Genomic DNA, 16,740 nt, shown 5'->3' on the forward strand with positions numbered 1-16,740 from the left:
AAATTAACCTAAAATTATTGTCTGAGTTTAATTTTAAACCTGCAATCACAGCTGCAGTTCTTTTAGAGCATGTCTGTAGCATCTTTGAATGTCATTTTTATTTTCTTTTGGATTTAGGTCTGGTCTTTACCTTTAAAGAGACATTTTAGTAGGGTGACCAGACGTCCTCTTTTTCCTGGACATGTCCTACTTTTCAGACCTAAAAAAATGTCCGGGGGGAATTTCAAAATCGTCCGGGATTTTGGTAAACTGCCTCAAAACACATTACATAGCTTACAGTGCATTGTGATTACATTGCCACTCCGTTCCACTACTCCATTCCAGGTTTCTTTGTATGGCAAAGAAATCGGTAGCACGTGTTCTACCTGGGTAGAACCGGGGGTAGAACCCCCCACCCCCACCCCCCAACAAAAACAGAAGTGTCCTCCTTTTCAGAAACCCAAATCTGGTCACCCTACATTTTAGTCGCATTTGAGTTGCATTTAGTCCTAAATGCAACTCATTTAGAGTTGTGACATAAATGTGACAAATGTGATGTAAACCTTTGTGAAAAGACAACTAAAAATGTTCAATGAATTTCTGCAGTAGGACGTTTTTGGTCACTTTTTAAAAAATGCGCAGTTTACGATAGATGCAGCAATCGTAAGCTATGCTAACAGCTTAGCTAGCTCGCGATTTTGAAGTTGCCCGATTCTTAATACTCATTATTGTCCACCATGGTTGTTTTTATTCCCGCTTGTGCATATCAGGGCGCAGAATAGTGAAGTTTGTTGAGTACCTATGACGTCTTAAGAATGCGACGTGAACGCTAGCTCACGAAAAGTATAAAATATCCAAGCGACCTCGAAAAGTATCCGATCTGTGTCCATCAAACTGTCATGAAAAGATCAGATTCATTCATTTATTACCGAAAAAAAAAAAAAAAAAAGAAAAGAAGAACCAAAAAACGTAATTGTGTTACTTCAGGCTACAGTGTAAACGCAGCCTTAGTCTGAGTTCAATCTTTAGAGATGTTAATCTGCTGTTCTTATTTTATCACTGCTTTGTGCTGCTCCCATATAAATAATTTCACTACAGTTGTAGCGTGAGGAAAAATGAAGAAGTTCAAAGTGTATGAATACATTTGTAGCGACTGATAAACTTTATATTCTAGAAGGCTGAGGAGAATCCAAACACAATACATTACACAAATCTGCAACTAAACATGCTCCAGTTTGTCCCCAGTTCCAGTTCAGCAGATTTCATCATCTGGTAGCATCTGTATGTACGAACGAGCAGGCCTGCAAATCAAGGATTTAGAGGATTTGGGATACGTCAGTGAGTGACAACGTTTCCACATCGCTCATCAAAGTTAAGACAAAAATCAATAACTCCATAATCTACAGAGGCACTCATACAGAAAGCGAGATTATTTTTCATCTCTCGTGTCATTTCCATGCTGCTCTCAGCTCACGATGAGGGGCTCCGAGCCAAATCAGAGAGAGAAACTGATGGGCTGGAAAAAATGGCGGGCTTATCTAAGCTGAGAGAGTGGAACAGATGCAGGATGTGGCAGGATGTGTTATCATGAAGCCGAGTGAAAGGATGAGAGCAGGGGAAAGAAATATCTGCTGCCATGTCAGGACCTCTTTGGCTGGCAGAAAAAAATAAATAAAAATCCAAACAAAAGAGTTCTATAATTCTGCTTTAATAAAATATGAAGCATCAGCTTTCATTATTTACGAAAACAAACAGCCTGGGGGGGACCTTAGCTGTCGTAACTCAGCTTCTATCTGCCGTCTTCTGATCAACATTGATCAGTTCTCCAAAGATTTTCCAGCAGATTTCTGCTTCCTGTCGCTTCAACACAATTACTGGAGGATCTAAAGAAAACTCAAGTCTGCTGACTTCATGTTTGGAGAGGTCGAGTTTCCAGCCGGAAATAAACACCAAGCAAAGTCTTCATCTCTCTTCTTGGGTTCTTTGTTTATCTCTCAGAGCGTCTGCTTGTCGAAGCGTCCGTTTCAGTCGCTCAAGACGTCTGCAGCGAGATCGCACACGTACGGAACGATGGCGAACAAACACGGTAAGGCCACATCACTCACTATTTGCACAAGAACTGATACAGTACAAAGAGTTGCTGCTTGTGAGAAATCTACAAACGTTGAAGGGGGGGGGAAACATGTTCACAAAATAAAGCAACTCGTCTTTAAAATGCTATTAAATATTCCCTCATTATTAAAACCTTCTAACAGTAATTCTGTACATGATTCTTCTCCATCACTTAAACTTTTCTAAAATTGTTAAAACTAACAGGAATTACTAACAGTAAAATACAAGTAAATCTGAGTTTAAAGGTGCAATATGTAACTTTTATAATATATATATATTATATTTTTTTACATATTTATTAAAACTGTCACCATGTTATCACAGTTTGCTGTGAGACATATAATCAGTGAAAAGATCTCCACTGTTCCTGACCAAAAACAACCAATCAGAGGCAGGAGGAGGGTCTTAGCGCTGTCAATCATGCTCATGTACTTGCTTCTAACTGTGCTAACGGCACAGAAGCAACTTACAGATACAGAAAAATTGTTTTTCTGCTGTCATGCTCACTAATCTGAGCATTCATGACAGGTTGTGCTAGCTGCAGCGTAGCAGATAGCAAGGTTGGGAGGGAGAGGGGAGGTGAGCAGCAAAAAGACGCACCTCTGGACTCTGACTGGTTGTTTCTAGTTATCACTGGGAACACTGGGAGAAGGCAGAGGAGCTCGATTTGTTCACAGATTATCTGTCACCACGTAGTGATTGTTACATACTGCAGCTTTAAAACAAACCCTTTATCTGCAGATTGTTTAATATTTTCAACAATATAATTCAGAAGAAAATCACTTAAAATCTTTGCATCGTAGCAGAATGTCGAACTGCCGCTGAGTTGGACGTTTTAAGAAACTGAACGAGGGAAGAAGTGTTTTCTTTTTACCCACAGTGCCACTGGAGCAGACCAAGATCAGCGGTCCCAGGGACACCCGCAGGGGTCTCCGCAGGTCCTCTTCCTGTCCCACAGGACATGCAGCTCCTTGGCCGTGTGCTGTGGAGACGACAGCATGTCCAGGTAGCATTCCTTCTCACATAGCCAGCCGGCGTCCTGCAGACAGACGTCAACTCATTATCCGCAACAGACTCTGGTTATTATGGAGCGTGGATTAGTTACGGAGACGTGCAACTCTGAAATGCCTCAAGATGAACTTATCTTTTGTTGGTGGAGCAAAATCTCAAAATCAAATTGTTATTTTTTGAATCCCACAATAGAAAAATCATATTTTTAAGATTAGAGTCTCATTTCTCTAAGCCATTTCTTCACAGCAACAAACACAAAATCTTACCAAGTATTTTTCTTCTAGTTTCTAGTGCAAATATTTTGGTTACAATAAGCAGTAAACCAATTAATCGCATGAAATCAATTAATCACAATAATTTTGATTTGGAAAACAGTTGTTAAAGAAATGATTACTGTTGAAAAGCCGTCATTTTGAGAAACACTGCAAGAAGTGTTTCTACTTTGACACCCAGAGCAAAGTAGTTTGCACTACTTGCCACTTTTGCCTGTTTTCCCTGTCTGAGCTCAATAATTATTATTTCAAATCCAATTTTGATGACAGAGACTTTATTGTTGTTTCCATTTTGTTTAATATTTGATATTTAAATGTTTTCTACTGTTAAATGTTTTTCAAAAATTAACATTTTTTAATGTTTGAGTGGATATATGTGTAGTAATAAGCCATTATTATTACATTTTTGTTGAAAATGTGACAATACTATTGTTCATTTCAATAACTTCTAGGACAATTTACCATCAAGCAAAATTTGTTACTGTGACAGGCCTAATCTTAAAAAAACTAACTTGCAAGTAACTGTTCAGCAAGATATAAGTAAATATTTTCTGATTATAGATGGAAAAAGTTCTAGTTACTCAAATTAAAGGTGGGATTTTTCTAGATTTTTTAGTGTGAGATTGAGAGGCTGGCACAACAGATTTGTCTTAAGGGTTTTTACTCATCTTTACCAGGTGGGTCAATCAAAGGAAACAGTGTGTTGCTAAGCGACATTAAAAATAAATGCCACAAAGATGTAATATAAAACTTGTTTGCACTACACAACTATTTTCCAACTTGAAATATCTGTAAACTATGCTAGATTAACGGGAAACAAAGTTCTATCTCCAACTCAGCTGAAATGCATTTGATTGAAATTAAATTTATTCAACTGATAACATTATAAAAGGTTATTAAACATCACTTCTGCTCCAATTTCCTTTACAAAAGAAGAAGGTATCTGTGAAATAATGACTTACAAACAAATGTACGAATAAAGGTCAGTTTTCTTTCATGCAGCTTTGATTTTATGTAATGTGCAAATGCTGCTGCTTTCCTCTGGAGGAGACATTATTTGTATGCATTATTCATTTCCCTTCTTGAGTTTTTCTCTCTTAATGTCAAACTTTGACCTTTGTGAATTCAGTGGTAATAAAGGTGTACAGTGAACATCGGACACAACAATGTAGAGCATCAAAAGCCTGATTAGGTGTTTTGCAGCTCAGAAAATGTGAATCTCATTTGTTTCACCTGATGTTTCTGCGGTCCGACGGCTGCCATCCATATTCCCATGCTTACGTCTTCTCCCTGTAACAAAACAACCCAGACGGGTCGCTCATTTTTATAGTAATGATTATCTGTCACAGCTGCTAAGCATGACGGCTTATAAGGGCGATTGTAGATAAAAAGAAAGGAAGAATAAATTTCAGCCAAAAATTTTAGATTCTCGGAAATTTTCTTTAAAAAAAAACAAAAAAACGCATTTCATGGTTTCAAAAGTCTGGAGTTTCTGAATTTTATAAGTTTTTTGAGTTTCAAAAGTCTGAAATTTTTGACTTTTGAAAATTTCCTGTTTTTTTTCTAGAAAATTTCTGAGATTCTATTGCAATTTTTTTTTTTTTTTTGCCAAATTTTTTTCAGCTTTTGGAAAATTTCTTGGTTTCAAAAGTAAAATTATGTTGGCCTTTAAAACTCATGAATTTTCCTTTTTTTCTGTAAAATTTCTGAGATTAATCTCAACATTTCTGAGTTCTTTCTAGCAAATTCTCAACTTTACAAACCTCAAATTTTCCCTGTTTTTTCTAGAAAATTTCTAAGATTAATCTAAAAATTTCCTAGTTTTCTAGCTAATTTTTTGACTTTTCAAACTCATAAATTTACTCTTTTTTTTTTTTTTTCTATCTCCATCTAAAGTTATAGCTAAGTGATCTCTACCTGATAGGCCTTTAGCTTCTCTGCGTTGCTGGCGAGCCACTGGACCAGGTCATGAGAAACCACGTATCCAGAGCCACAGGCGAACGCCGGGTAAGCCGGGCTGGCGTACTCCAGTTCCTGCCACTTTCCAATCCGATCCACTGCCCAGCTTTGCCTGAAACTGGGTCGGGAGGCAATAAAGAGTCAAAGGCAGAACCGAGGAAAGAAAAAAAACAAGACATCATCATCATGAGGATCCGACACCGAGCTGTCCTTACTTCCCCCACCAGAAGTTTCTGCGCTTCAGACCCTTGTGGTCAATTTTCATTAACACCGAGTCCACGTCGATGTAACAATCATCATCCGTCTTCAGCAGCAGATTAAAGTCAGCGTTTCCCACGGACCTGTCAGGAAAGGGAATTTGCAACTTTAATTAAAAAATAAAAAAAAGCACCCGATTGTTTGCAATATATCAGAGCAGGTTTATTCTCTAATACCACAGAGAGAGAAGAGGACAAGAAGTCTGCAGTTAACCTTAGAAGAGCACACCCTCCTGGTAAAATGCCAGAGAAAATGAGACCATCACACAAAATTTCCAATATAATTTTGTGCAATAAATCCCACACAACTTGACAAAAAATAAAATAAAAAATAGGTAGGGAGATATTTTATTACTCCCCTGAGGCAAATCGTTGCCACGACAGCAGCAGTGAAGCCATTTGAAACAAAACCAGCAGAAAACATGTAACATGGCACATTAGTAACATAAGGACATTTCCATCCATTATCTATACATGGTACAGTATATAAGAATATATAAAGTCAAATAAATGAGTGAATGGAAGATCCAGATATGATTGTTGGTAGGAGGGTTTAATGGCTGCTGGCAGGGATCAGAAATTAAGAGAAAAAAATAAAAATGTTGCATAACCTGCTGCAGATTTAGTACTTCCTGGCAACAATTAGAGTCAATCTGATTAATCTGAAATAAGGCTGTCGCACTGTTACTTCGCAGAGTATCTGCAGGCTTCAGCAAGATACCTTCACATTGTGAACTTTTCCATGCTGAGGAATCAGAAGATGCTTAAACAACCTTTCAGTTTAAGGCTGTTGCAGATTTGTTGATTTAGTTAACCTGCCGGAGATTATTTATCGTACTCCTATTTCATTGCATCTAAAAACAAGAATGTGTACACTTCCTAGACCCACTGCAGCTGTCAATTTAAAGCCTGATACCGCTCAGGGAGTACATTCTGCTATCTGATGACTCACAACGATGAAGCTTCTCCGACTGACTGACTGATTGCAGCAGTAATTTTAGCACAAAGACGTTTTGAGGCGACGGCACGCTTTCATTTCAGGTTGCTGATTTCCTCTGAGGACTCAGGCAATTTGGAGACAGAGAATCGAGTCATTAGCACTTGGCATACCATTTATAGAACTGAAGCAACTTGGAAGGCACGTTCCTGTAGGTGTCCACCACGTCTACGAACACCACATCGCCATGCCTGAGGCTTTCCTCCTGCAGAATGGCGTCCTCCCGCCTCAAACCGGAGGCGTGCTTCTCCATCCTGGCAGCGCGGCCTCGCAGTAGCCCGGACAATCCGTCTTCATCTGACACCCAGGTACCAACGTGGAGGTAATCAGGAGCAAAACGATAGAAAAAGATAAGAGTTTTTAGATGCTGCAAGGATTTATTCTGCTAGATTTTCAACAAAAGCGTATTCTTGAGAGATGATAGCTAATTACTGGCTGTCAAAACAATGATAAATCTGCAGCATGTTACAAAATGGATCATTAAGTCTGTTTTCAGAGAAGCTGAATGATTCATTTAACTTTTTTCCACACAAAATGTCTATGAAATCATTCTCAGACAGAAACAGATGTAAACACATACGAGTAACAATCAATAATCCAACAACAACAGGTGTCCATTTGGCATAAGTGCAGGAGCTTTCAGGTATCTCTTAACCTGCCAGAATGAGCAATGCCTTTTGGAGCTTTTAGATTGGGATTATCTTTTTTATAACAGATGGCTCTTGGAGGGATATTGACTGAACACATTTCAAGAAAAGTACAGCTGAATCAAAGCTGTCGCAGGACCAACCGTAGATCGTAAACATGAATCCTCCAGCCAAACCAGGAAATCCAAGAGCACTTCTGTGAGGCAAGACGCCTTCTGCAATCTGCATTTCCAAAGAGCAAAACAATGGTTTTACACTCTGAAATATGTAAACATTACTCCCGGTGTGGCTTTCTTTGACACGTAAATACTTCCAGAGGAGATCTTGAGGACGCCGCCGCCATCATTGAGCTCCACGGACGAGGAGTTGACAGTGGTGAGCGGAACAGAATCCTGACTCTCCCAAACCAGCGTCCCCTCAAAACCCTAAACAAAAATAAATTCATTCAGGGGCATGATGATGTTCAGATTTTACACCGATTTAGATAAATGAAAGGATTGAACTTTTACACAGTTTGTCATGTGGTTGTTTGTATCTGCTCTGCATCCCCAGAACCAGAACCAAACATGGAGAAGCAGCATCCAGCTTCTAGGCACCACAAATTTGGAACAAATTTCCAGAAAACTGCAAAACAGCCAAAACACTGAGTTCCTTTAAATCAAGACTAAAACCCACATGTTTTTAGTTGCCTTTGAACCGTTAACCTGCGTAACAAAAAATATTTTTGGAAGTTGTCTGTTTTTTCAACCGAATTATGACTATTTTGAACCACTGAATGCAAAAATGACACCGATTTTTCTCAGTCAGGTCAGGTTTTTATTCTAATTTGATCTCACTGTGAATCAGTTAGTTTTATAAGTCCAAGAAAAAACAGCTAAAAGAAATTCATCGACATGCAGACATGGGGTTGGCCAGAACAGGAAAGCTGGCGGTTTAGACAAACATATATATTTATTTATATTTTTAGTTTGTTCATTTTATTGTTGTTAATTTTATTTTAAGTTTCACCACCATGGGAAAAAAAGTGACATTCTCAACGAGGAATGAGTAAAGCAAGACGTTTAAAATGCTACAGCATGCAGAGCAGCACTGCTTCAGTCTTTAAAGTTTTATCACAATATTTAGTGACAATATTGTGATAATGAAAAGTGACAGTAAGAACTATTTATTGCTTTTTTAGGTAATATATGGCTGCTCCTGAAATACATATAAACCATGATTTCAAATGAATAATTAAACATTTTTTATTTATTTATTGGTATTTATTAATACACATTTTGTAAAAACTGTGTAAAAAATAGCATATAATCCTGACATGCACAGTTTGTAAATGTTAATTGGAGTTTATTGTGACAACAATAAATCAAAATCTTCTCATGATTAGAAATTTATGACAATAAACCCCCGATTAAAAGGTCATTTTGGTTCATATTAAATATACAGATATTAGGATTTAAAATACAATTTTAATTTAAAAAAAAAGAAGGAATGAGCTATTTGTAAAAAAACAAAAAACAAACAAAACAAAAAAACATGTTCTTGACTAAAGCCTGAGGATTTTCTTCCTCAGTTTGGGTGAAGCGTGGCACCCTGAGTGGAGGAACTGACCTTGGGCAAGATGAACTGCTCCACTGGTTTGTACCACACCCAGTTCACCACGGTCCCCATGCTGATGGAGCTGAAGCGGGCTGTAACCACAGCCTCCTGCAGAGAGAAAAGAAAAACTAGAGTTATTAAAGAATCAAGAGCGATGCACAATAAAACACGAAAGCATCAGTTTTTAAAAGTGAGGTCAGCCGAGTCCTCCAGCTGCCCCCAAGCTCAGTTCTTCACAGATAAAAGCGCTCTATCACCTCCTGGTCCAGCTGCAGAAGCTTCACTGTCACGTTGCCGTGCAGCTCAGGCTGCGTCCCACTGGAAAACACCCCGAGCCGGGTGATCACCACCGGGTGCAGGACTTTAAAGTCCAGAGCGATGGCCGACACGTCGGAGGCGACGAGCAGCGAGGGGTCGGCCACTGTTACAATCTCCATCTCTGCATCCTGACCCAACACTGCATCACATGTGGTTCGGAAAACACATTTAATATTTATTACCGACATGCACACAGTTTTTTTTTTCCTGTGATAAACACTCAACGCTTTTAAAGGAAGAAACAAAAACTCTTTAAAGCAACACTAGCAGCTCTCTGAGGAGCTGGTTTTCTGGATTGCTCGCTTCAAAGTGAGCTCCTGCTCACCACCGTGGCTTCTTAATTACAAAAAGAGAAGTTTATTATTCGGGAGATCAATGGAAAGATCAAGGCTGTTAAAGAGAAGCAGGGTTTTCACTTTAGATGCAATCTGCACCAGTTTCACTGCTCCATCCAAAATAAAGGCAATTAGAGGTGAGGAATCACAGGGAGCGAGCAGCGGTTTATCAAACCAAATGTTTTTCTCCCTGACAGAGTGGAATTGAACTGCAGCATCTGAAGATGTAGGTGATGTTTCTGTGCTGATTAAACACAAAAGCTTGCACTTAGCCTGTGCAAGCTTTTCTAAACAAATGGAGCTCCTGCTTGCAAAGCCCTGTTTGTGAATTGTAGATCCGCTATTATATTAGTAATAAAGCTTAATTATCGTTTGAAGTAATTGTATTTAAATTAGAATTGGCAACTAGATTCTCCTGAATCTGGGTTTTTTTCGAAGCAATTCAGCTGGAGCATTATTCATCTCCTGTAGTGTTATTAGCATTAGCCCACTGCGTATTTAGTAACATTAGCTTTGATGGTTTGTTTATAAAAATGAGTGTAAGTTACTTTGTTCAGATATTTGAAGGCTTTCCAAACCATTACTGCAGTTTGAAAGAAGAAAATGTGTAGAACCACAGAGATATGCTTTTTCCTCCTGCTACTCTACGATGATAATTAACTATACAGACTTCAATTCTGTACTATAAGTTGAACTGAATTCTTGCAAATCTCTCAAGTGTGTTGCGATGATGTTTGTTGAGAATTTGTGCAATAAAAATCAGCAAAATTTATGTTTTTTTATGTGACATGCTGATTCATGTCATCTGAGCCAACAGAGCCGCAGTAGCAACAGCAACAAATGCTAAGTTCACTCAACATCCACCTGGTGTGACAGAGGAGAGCGTCTGCACAGTCATCCTGAATTAAACGGTGGTGACAGAGGGGAAATGCACAGAGAGTGTGTTACACAATAGGCAGACTTTCACATAATAATCCTGCTTTTCTATCTCACAGAACTTCAAAGACCAAACCTGATTTATTTATAGTGCACTTTGAATTAAAACGTGGCTAACAAAGTGATGTACATATTTACAAAGTGTAGTATATATGTACAGCACATATGTACGTATAAACACAGCTCTGGAAAAAATTAAGACCCCACTGCACTAAAACCCTCCTGGTTATTCCATCAAATATTGATTTCTGAATTAAAATATTAGTACTGTTGTTTCTAAATGAATATGAACTTGTTTCCTTTGCATTCTTTGCAGTCTGAAAGCACAGCATCTTGTCAGATTTTTGACCATTTCTCATTTTCTGCAAATAAATACTAAATATTTGCTTGGAATTTTGTAGACATGTTGTCAGTAGCTCATAGAATAAAAGAACAATGTGCATTTTACTCAAACATATACCTATAAAAAGTAAAATCAGAGAAACTGATCATTTTAAGTGGTCTCATAAACTTTAATTTTGTAAATAAAACTTAACACGAGAACTGGAAGATATTTTAAATATCTAAAGCAAAACACAACTAAAAACATAAAACAGAAAAGAACTATGAACCACACACACCAAAACCATAAAAATGGATTATAAAGTATCTGTAAACAAAGTAGTTAATGTTAAATAAAGCCCTCCCGCCATTTCCATACTTTATTTGTTCTTGTTAGTCTTATTTTTTTCTAACAATGCAAAGCTTTATATTATATGTTGCTGCTGTTAAACTTGAATTTCCCTTTTGTGCAGCAATAAATGCTATTTCTATCTTATTCTTTTTATTCTTCTTATTCTTCTAAACATCATGTTTTTCCAAACTGCACAGAATAGCATTCGTTCTGAAAATAATTAGCATTATTAAGCATTGATACATTGAGGTATAAAAGAGGTTTCTTTTCAAAGAAATCTTCATCAGAAACCATGAAAACTGCTGTACCTCACTATAAAAATGTTTTCTGACTAAATTAAGCATTTATAATACAGCATTTTGTTCTTTTGCTATATAACTTGAAAGCCTGGTAGGTCACAGTAATTATTTACCCGAGCTGAATATCAGGAGAAGCTGCACGCAAAGTACAAGCGCATTTCAAAAAAACTAGAGCAAAGTTTTAAGGGGCTAATTAACATTCACCTCATTGTAGTCCGTGAGACAAATGCAGCACAAACAAACACGTTTCAGCAACAAATTAACTTGTGCTTTGACCTGAATCCACTGTCCAGCGGCTAACTGTCTTTAAAAGCAGCCGCTGTCTCTCTTTTCTCTTCCAATTACACTGAGCACCTCACACTGAAGCAGCCTGTGATTCGGAGGCAAATCACGTCAATGCGCGTGGCCATTAACACGGCGGCGGTGAGCGAGGGAAAATAAAACGCTGCTCTGACCTTAAAGGCTGTCGTCTGAAAAAAAAAGTCCATTCTGATGAGCAGTAATTATGTTTTCATGCCGAGCAGAAAACACGGAGCTGGACCGACTCTGTGAAGGTGAGAGACGGTAACTATAACTGCAGACGTCCAATCTGACAATTGATTCTGTCCAATTACAGCATATATGGTGCATCTAAGTACGACTGGAGGGAACACCTTGGTAAAAAAATGAAATAAAACACCACTGTAACACATATTTATTTTTTAGTGCATCTGATATTTCATTTAAATGAGCTGCTTTTTTCCAGGTTTTTAAAAACGTCCTTGCAGATAACCTCTAATTTGATGCAGGTGGCGTCCAAATTCCTAAAATGTGACAAATAAATCCATTTTGTATGCATTAGTTGTTAAAATAAAAAGTTTTTAATATATGAATTTACTAATTTAGAGGCTTTGAAATGATCCAGAACTACTAGGAAAAGTACTTTATATAGTGTTTGTTAATATGGTAAACCTTGAGAGTGGACTTGTGTTTTATATGCAGTTAATGAGAGAACATCTGGATTTTTGAATATGTAAAAAGTCAGAGCTATGAGATGGTATTATGTCCGAAATAATACCTTGTTGACGTTTTTGAGTCTAAAGACTGTAATTCCAAAAATTTGAACTCACTCTCCCTTCAATTAATCGCATAATAAATTAAAATTCTTCTCATAATCTGCATGTTTTATCATTTTTCTCCTTTAAATGTTTCTACCAAAAAGTAACTAACTGATAATGTTTGTTTAACACATCAACATACGTGACTATGTGGGAGGTAGAGAGTGGATAAAATCTAAAACTTTGCTTTAATCTGTGGCAGTGGAGTTCAATATAGTATTTTTTTTGTTTGTGTGTTTGTTTGTTTTTTGCTTAATTAAATCAGTAGAAAGTAGATATTATTAGTAATCAAAGTTTAGTGTGATTAATAATAAATGCTGCTGGTGTCAGAAGTCAGTTCCCGTTGATTCCTTTTAATCTTTAGTTAAAGTGTTTATTTTAGGTTTACCTCTGAATAAATACAACAAAAAATATTTAGAAATGCTCTTACTTGTTGCTATATGATAAATTCAGCTCAATAAAAGGTAAAGAGTTTATTGGTCAGAGAAACTTTGAGGTGATAAATTGTGAGATTATTCAGTTTATGAACCTTGAAGTAATTTGTTGTAGCTAAATAACAAAACGTAAAACAGAAAATTAAAATTATTTTCATAATCTATAGTATTAATTACAGCAGTTAAAATGCTTTCATCTATAATATTTATTGGCTGTTCCAGGTTTTGGCAGGTAATTCGTCTATTTTGTAAGTGAAGTCCAGTAGCCTTTTGTGGGCCAGCTTAGCAGCAGTGCTCAGCAGTAGGTTGAGCAGGGGCGACGTTTGATTAATCAGCGCCTAGCTTCATTTTATAAGCTCCACTTTTTATATTAGTGAGCCGTTTCTTGTTTCATCTGCAGCAGACTTAGTCAGTCAGTCATTTCTGCAAAAGCCTTGGATGGAGAAAAGAAAGTTGTCCTTGAGCTGTGGGTGAGCATGAATAACGCTTTTTCACCTCTTTTTTTTCTGAATACTCATTCTTTTCATTCTCCCAACTCCTCTGCCGTTGTTTTTCCTCCGCTGCTTCTGACAGCACGCTGCAGGCAGAGGGGCGTACCCCGGCATTGCAGTCCGCAGATCTCGACCTTCTACTCTCACCTGGCTCGCTGAAGTTCAGGAGGGAGCAAGAGTACGGATCCTCCCTGTCCTCATCCGGGATGGGACACCCATGTCGACCCACGATGAACTTCACCGCCACTCTGGAAGAACGAGCAGAAACACAGCAGCACCATTCTTTTAAAAATAAATAAATAAATACAATTATTTAGACTTTTTTTTGTTTGCTGTTGTTTCGTGCAACATCATCCAGCTACAAACATCTCAAAAGCCTGTCCGTCTTTCCCTCCCTCTCCACCCTCCGTTACCATGGTTACCGGGGGGTTGCTTAAAGGCCATCCACACCTTATCGGCGCCCAGATCGCCGAACGAGAAGAATGAAAAGAGAGAACAACATTGGCCACTGGTCAGGCGGAGATAAAAGGATGGATTCCACGGTCAGGCATCTGTTGTCGGCTGGAGGCTTTATTTCCACTATACGAGTTCAAAGTGAAAGTATATATAAAAAAAAATAAAAAAAACAGAGAGAAAGAGAGAGGGCGATGAAGTTGGAGCGTCGGCTCACAAACCTGTGCTGGAAGTGCGGGTGATCTGTAATGTAGCCCAGCCATGTGTCTCTTATCGCTTGCCGGAGGTCATGATGGTGCCTTGCGGACAGAACTCCCACCAAAACGTCAAAGAAAGGCAAGCGCTCATCTGCATTGAAAATGTACAGATATTTACAGGTTGTGTTTGAAGTTTAAGCAAAGTGATTAATACTATTCGTTCATTCATTTTTATTGATCATAATGCATCGTCCATAGCCCAAACATCAACTAAATAAATGCATCGGCGTGAGAATATTTTGAGAATTCCTTCATTTTCTATCTTTGATAGAAGTGACTGCCTCTGTCAAAGATCCTGCAGGGGGTATTTTCTCTTTTGTAAGCTATACTCCTTAGAAAATAAATAAATAACCCAACATATCAGAATCCTCACCTCAGACCTCAGAAAACGCCATAAAATCTGTATTTTAGTTTCCAGTTTTCACAAAATTCAGCTGAACAGTCACTTCTTTTTTGTTGCAAGCTGATCTGGCTACTGAGCTGGGTCGAAAAACGTAATAACATTAAATACAAATGACATGATGGCTAATTAAACACAAATAATTTAACCAAAATAAAATAAAACTAAACAAAGTGATCTAGATTAAAACAAATGTAACAGGAACTGGATTGTAAAAATAACTAAGAATGATGCATAGAAATAAAAAAATATTTAAAAGAAGTGTCCAGCAGGGTAATAAATGGCAGTAACTTCATATGAAAGCTTAGTTTTATCATTGCTAATTTAATCTTTTTTGCAAAATACAGATACATATTTAAGACATGTTTTGCTAAAATCATTTAAATTTGATACATTTTTAATGTGCCATTTCCTCAAACTTAAACTTAGCCTCCGTTAATAACTTGGGTTTTTATATATGACAGACATCAAATGTACGAATGTATATCAAGGTGCATTTTCATGTATAAATTCCTAGGAAAAGCAAAATAATTAATGACCTTTCTTAAAATAGTAAAGGCAACAGTATCAACAATTATTAGGATTAGAACACAATATAGCCAAAACAAAACAAAAATGATTACATAGACAAAATATAAATATTTATATAAGCAGGCAGAGATAACAAAGATTTATGTTTTTGTTCTGATAATTAGTTTGGTCAATTATATTAAATAATTTATTCATCATGCATCAAGAGCAGTTTCATTTAAACTCAAGTGTCAAAGAAGGTTCCTCGTGATTCTATAAGTGGTAATCCGTGTAAAAACAGCATAAAGAACCAGATTACACACAATCCAGGGTCTAAAGTGAGTCTTTATCTACAGTCTGGGGATAAAAGGCTGAGATGCTGCGCTCCCTGACTATCCCAGCAACGCCCCGCACTACTGAACTGGAATATTCACATAATTTATCCACAAAACGCACAGAATAACACACATTATTATACAGCTTAGTCATTAACTACATGTTCACACACAAACTGAATAACACACCGGGCGGTAAGAGGCAAAGTTAGCCAGCTGCTACCACGTAAAAAAGTTCCGAGGCTTCGCAGAGGCAACGCCAGGATAGGGAGGCTAAAAATTAAAAGTACCCGAGCGTGTGCCGTTCTCCAGTGGGGTGAAGAAGAAGGAGAAGGAGGGTCGTTGTGCCAACCACAAGTGCACCAGGACGGCGACAGCACAGGGCAGCAGGAAGAGCGCTAGCCTCCGCATGGACGGAGCCCTTCATTCAGCCGCAGCAGGCTTGAGCTGAGCGGAGTGGAGCCTCTTCCTGAGCCGCACGGTGCTGCGTGGTGTGAGCCACTCCGTGTGTGCGCTTCATTTCAGCTCCGCAGATCTCCGCCGGGCTCCCAGCACTACCTCTAGTCCTGCCTCCACCGCTCAGGGAGCCGGACCAATGGGAGGCGGCGAATCCTGCCGTGGTGCATTCTGGGAAGTGAAGTTGGAGAGTATAGTTAAGACGCTAGTCAAAAAAATAAAATAAAATAAAATAAAATAAAATAAAATTAAATTAAATTAAATTAAATTAAATTAAATTAAATTAAATTAAATTAAATTAAATTAAATTAAATTAAAACAATATGTTATATGAAATAAAATAAAATAAAAATGTAATTAAAGTAATAAATCTCCAACTTACTTCAGAATATGAAAGACATTGTGGATGGAAAAAAAGTACATTTCTGCCAAAAATCCACAGAAATCCTTAGATTAATCTCAGAATCTCAGAAATTTCCCACAAAAAACTTGAAAATTTTGCCATTTGAAAAATCAAAACTTGGCTAGAAATTATTTTTTTTTGGACTAATTTCAGATATTTTCAAGAAAAAAAAACAAATAAATTTTTTTTTTTTAATTTCTGAGATTAATGTCATAATCTGGAAGGCTAGCCATCTAAAGTAAAATACAATTTTAGAATTGTACCATATAAAAGGCGAACATAACAAACAACTTTGAGCATCTTCTTCATCAGAAGAATGACACCAAAGACTGTCTTCAGTCAGAGGCTTCTTCAGGACAATATGACTTACAACAGCATTAAGAGATTAATCAGAACTTAATAATTCAATTTAAAAAAAACTGTTGTTATTACAATTATTGTTGTTAGTATCACATCTATTTTTGATAAAGAACAGTAAATAGGTAGTATGATATCTCGTAAATTAAAAGCACT

General features: G+C 37.5%; 1 protein-coding gene across 3 annotated transcripts; it reads right to left on the reverse strand.

Moving 5' to 3' along the window:
- Window positions 1-299: 299 nt before the first annotated feature.
- b3galnt2 (beta-1,3-N-acetylgalactosaminyltransferase 2) lies at window positions 300-15,932 on the reverse strand. 3 transcript variants are annotated; one of them, XM_044137308.1, is made up of 13 exons: window positions 15,659-15,932; window positions 14,088-14,214; window positions 13,561-13,661; window positions 9,088-9,287; window positions 8,843-8,938; window positions 7,549-7,659; window positions 7,378-7,456; window positions 6,701-6,884; window positions 5,549-5,674; window positions 5,292-5,451; window positions 4,608-4,664; window positions 2,970-3,130; window positions 300-1,280 (listed from the first exon to the last, which is right to left on the reverse strand). In XM_044137308.1, the coding sequence occupies exons 1-12, from the start codon at window positions 15,777-15,779 to the stop codon at window positions 2,993-2,995; spliced, it is 1,500 nt and encodes a 499-aa protein (XP_043993243.1). In that variant the 5' UTR covers window positions 15,780-15,932; the 3' UTR covers window positions 300-1,280; window positions 2,970-2,992. The 3 variants fall into 3 exon arrangements, with proteins under 3 accessions (XP_043993243.1, XP_043993242.1, XP_043993241.1); XM_044137307.1 differs by lacking the exon at window positions 300-1,280 and adding an exon at window positions 1,672-2,020; XM_044137306.1 differs by lacking the exon at window positions 300-1,280 and having other exon boundaries at window positions 1,672-3,130.
- Window positions 15,933-16,740: the final 808 nt, after the last annotated feature.

Source organism: Gambusia affinis, linkage group LG13, assembly GCF_019740435.1.
Source record: "Gambusia affinis linkage group LG13, SWU_Gaff_1.0, whole genome shotgun sequence".
Lineage (NCBI taxonomy): Eukaryota > Metazoa > Chordata > Actinopteri > Cyprinodontiformes > Poeciliidae > Gambusia > Gambusia affinis.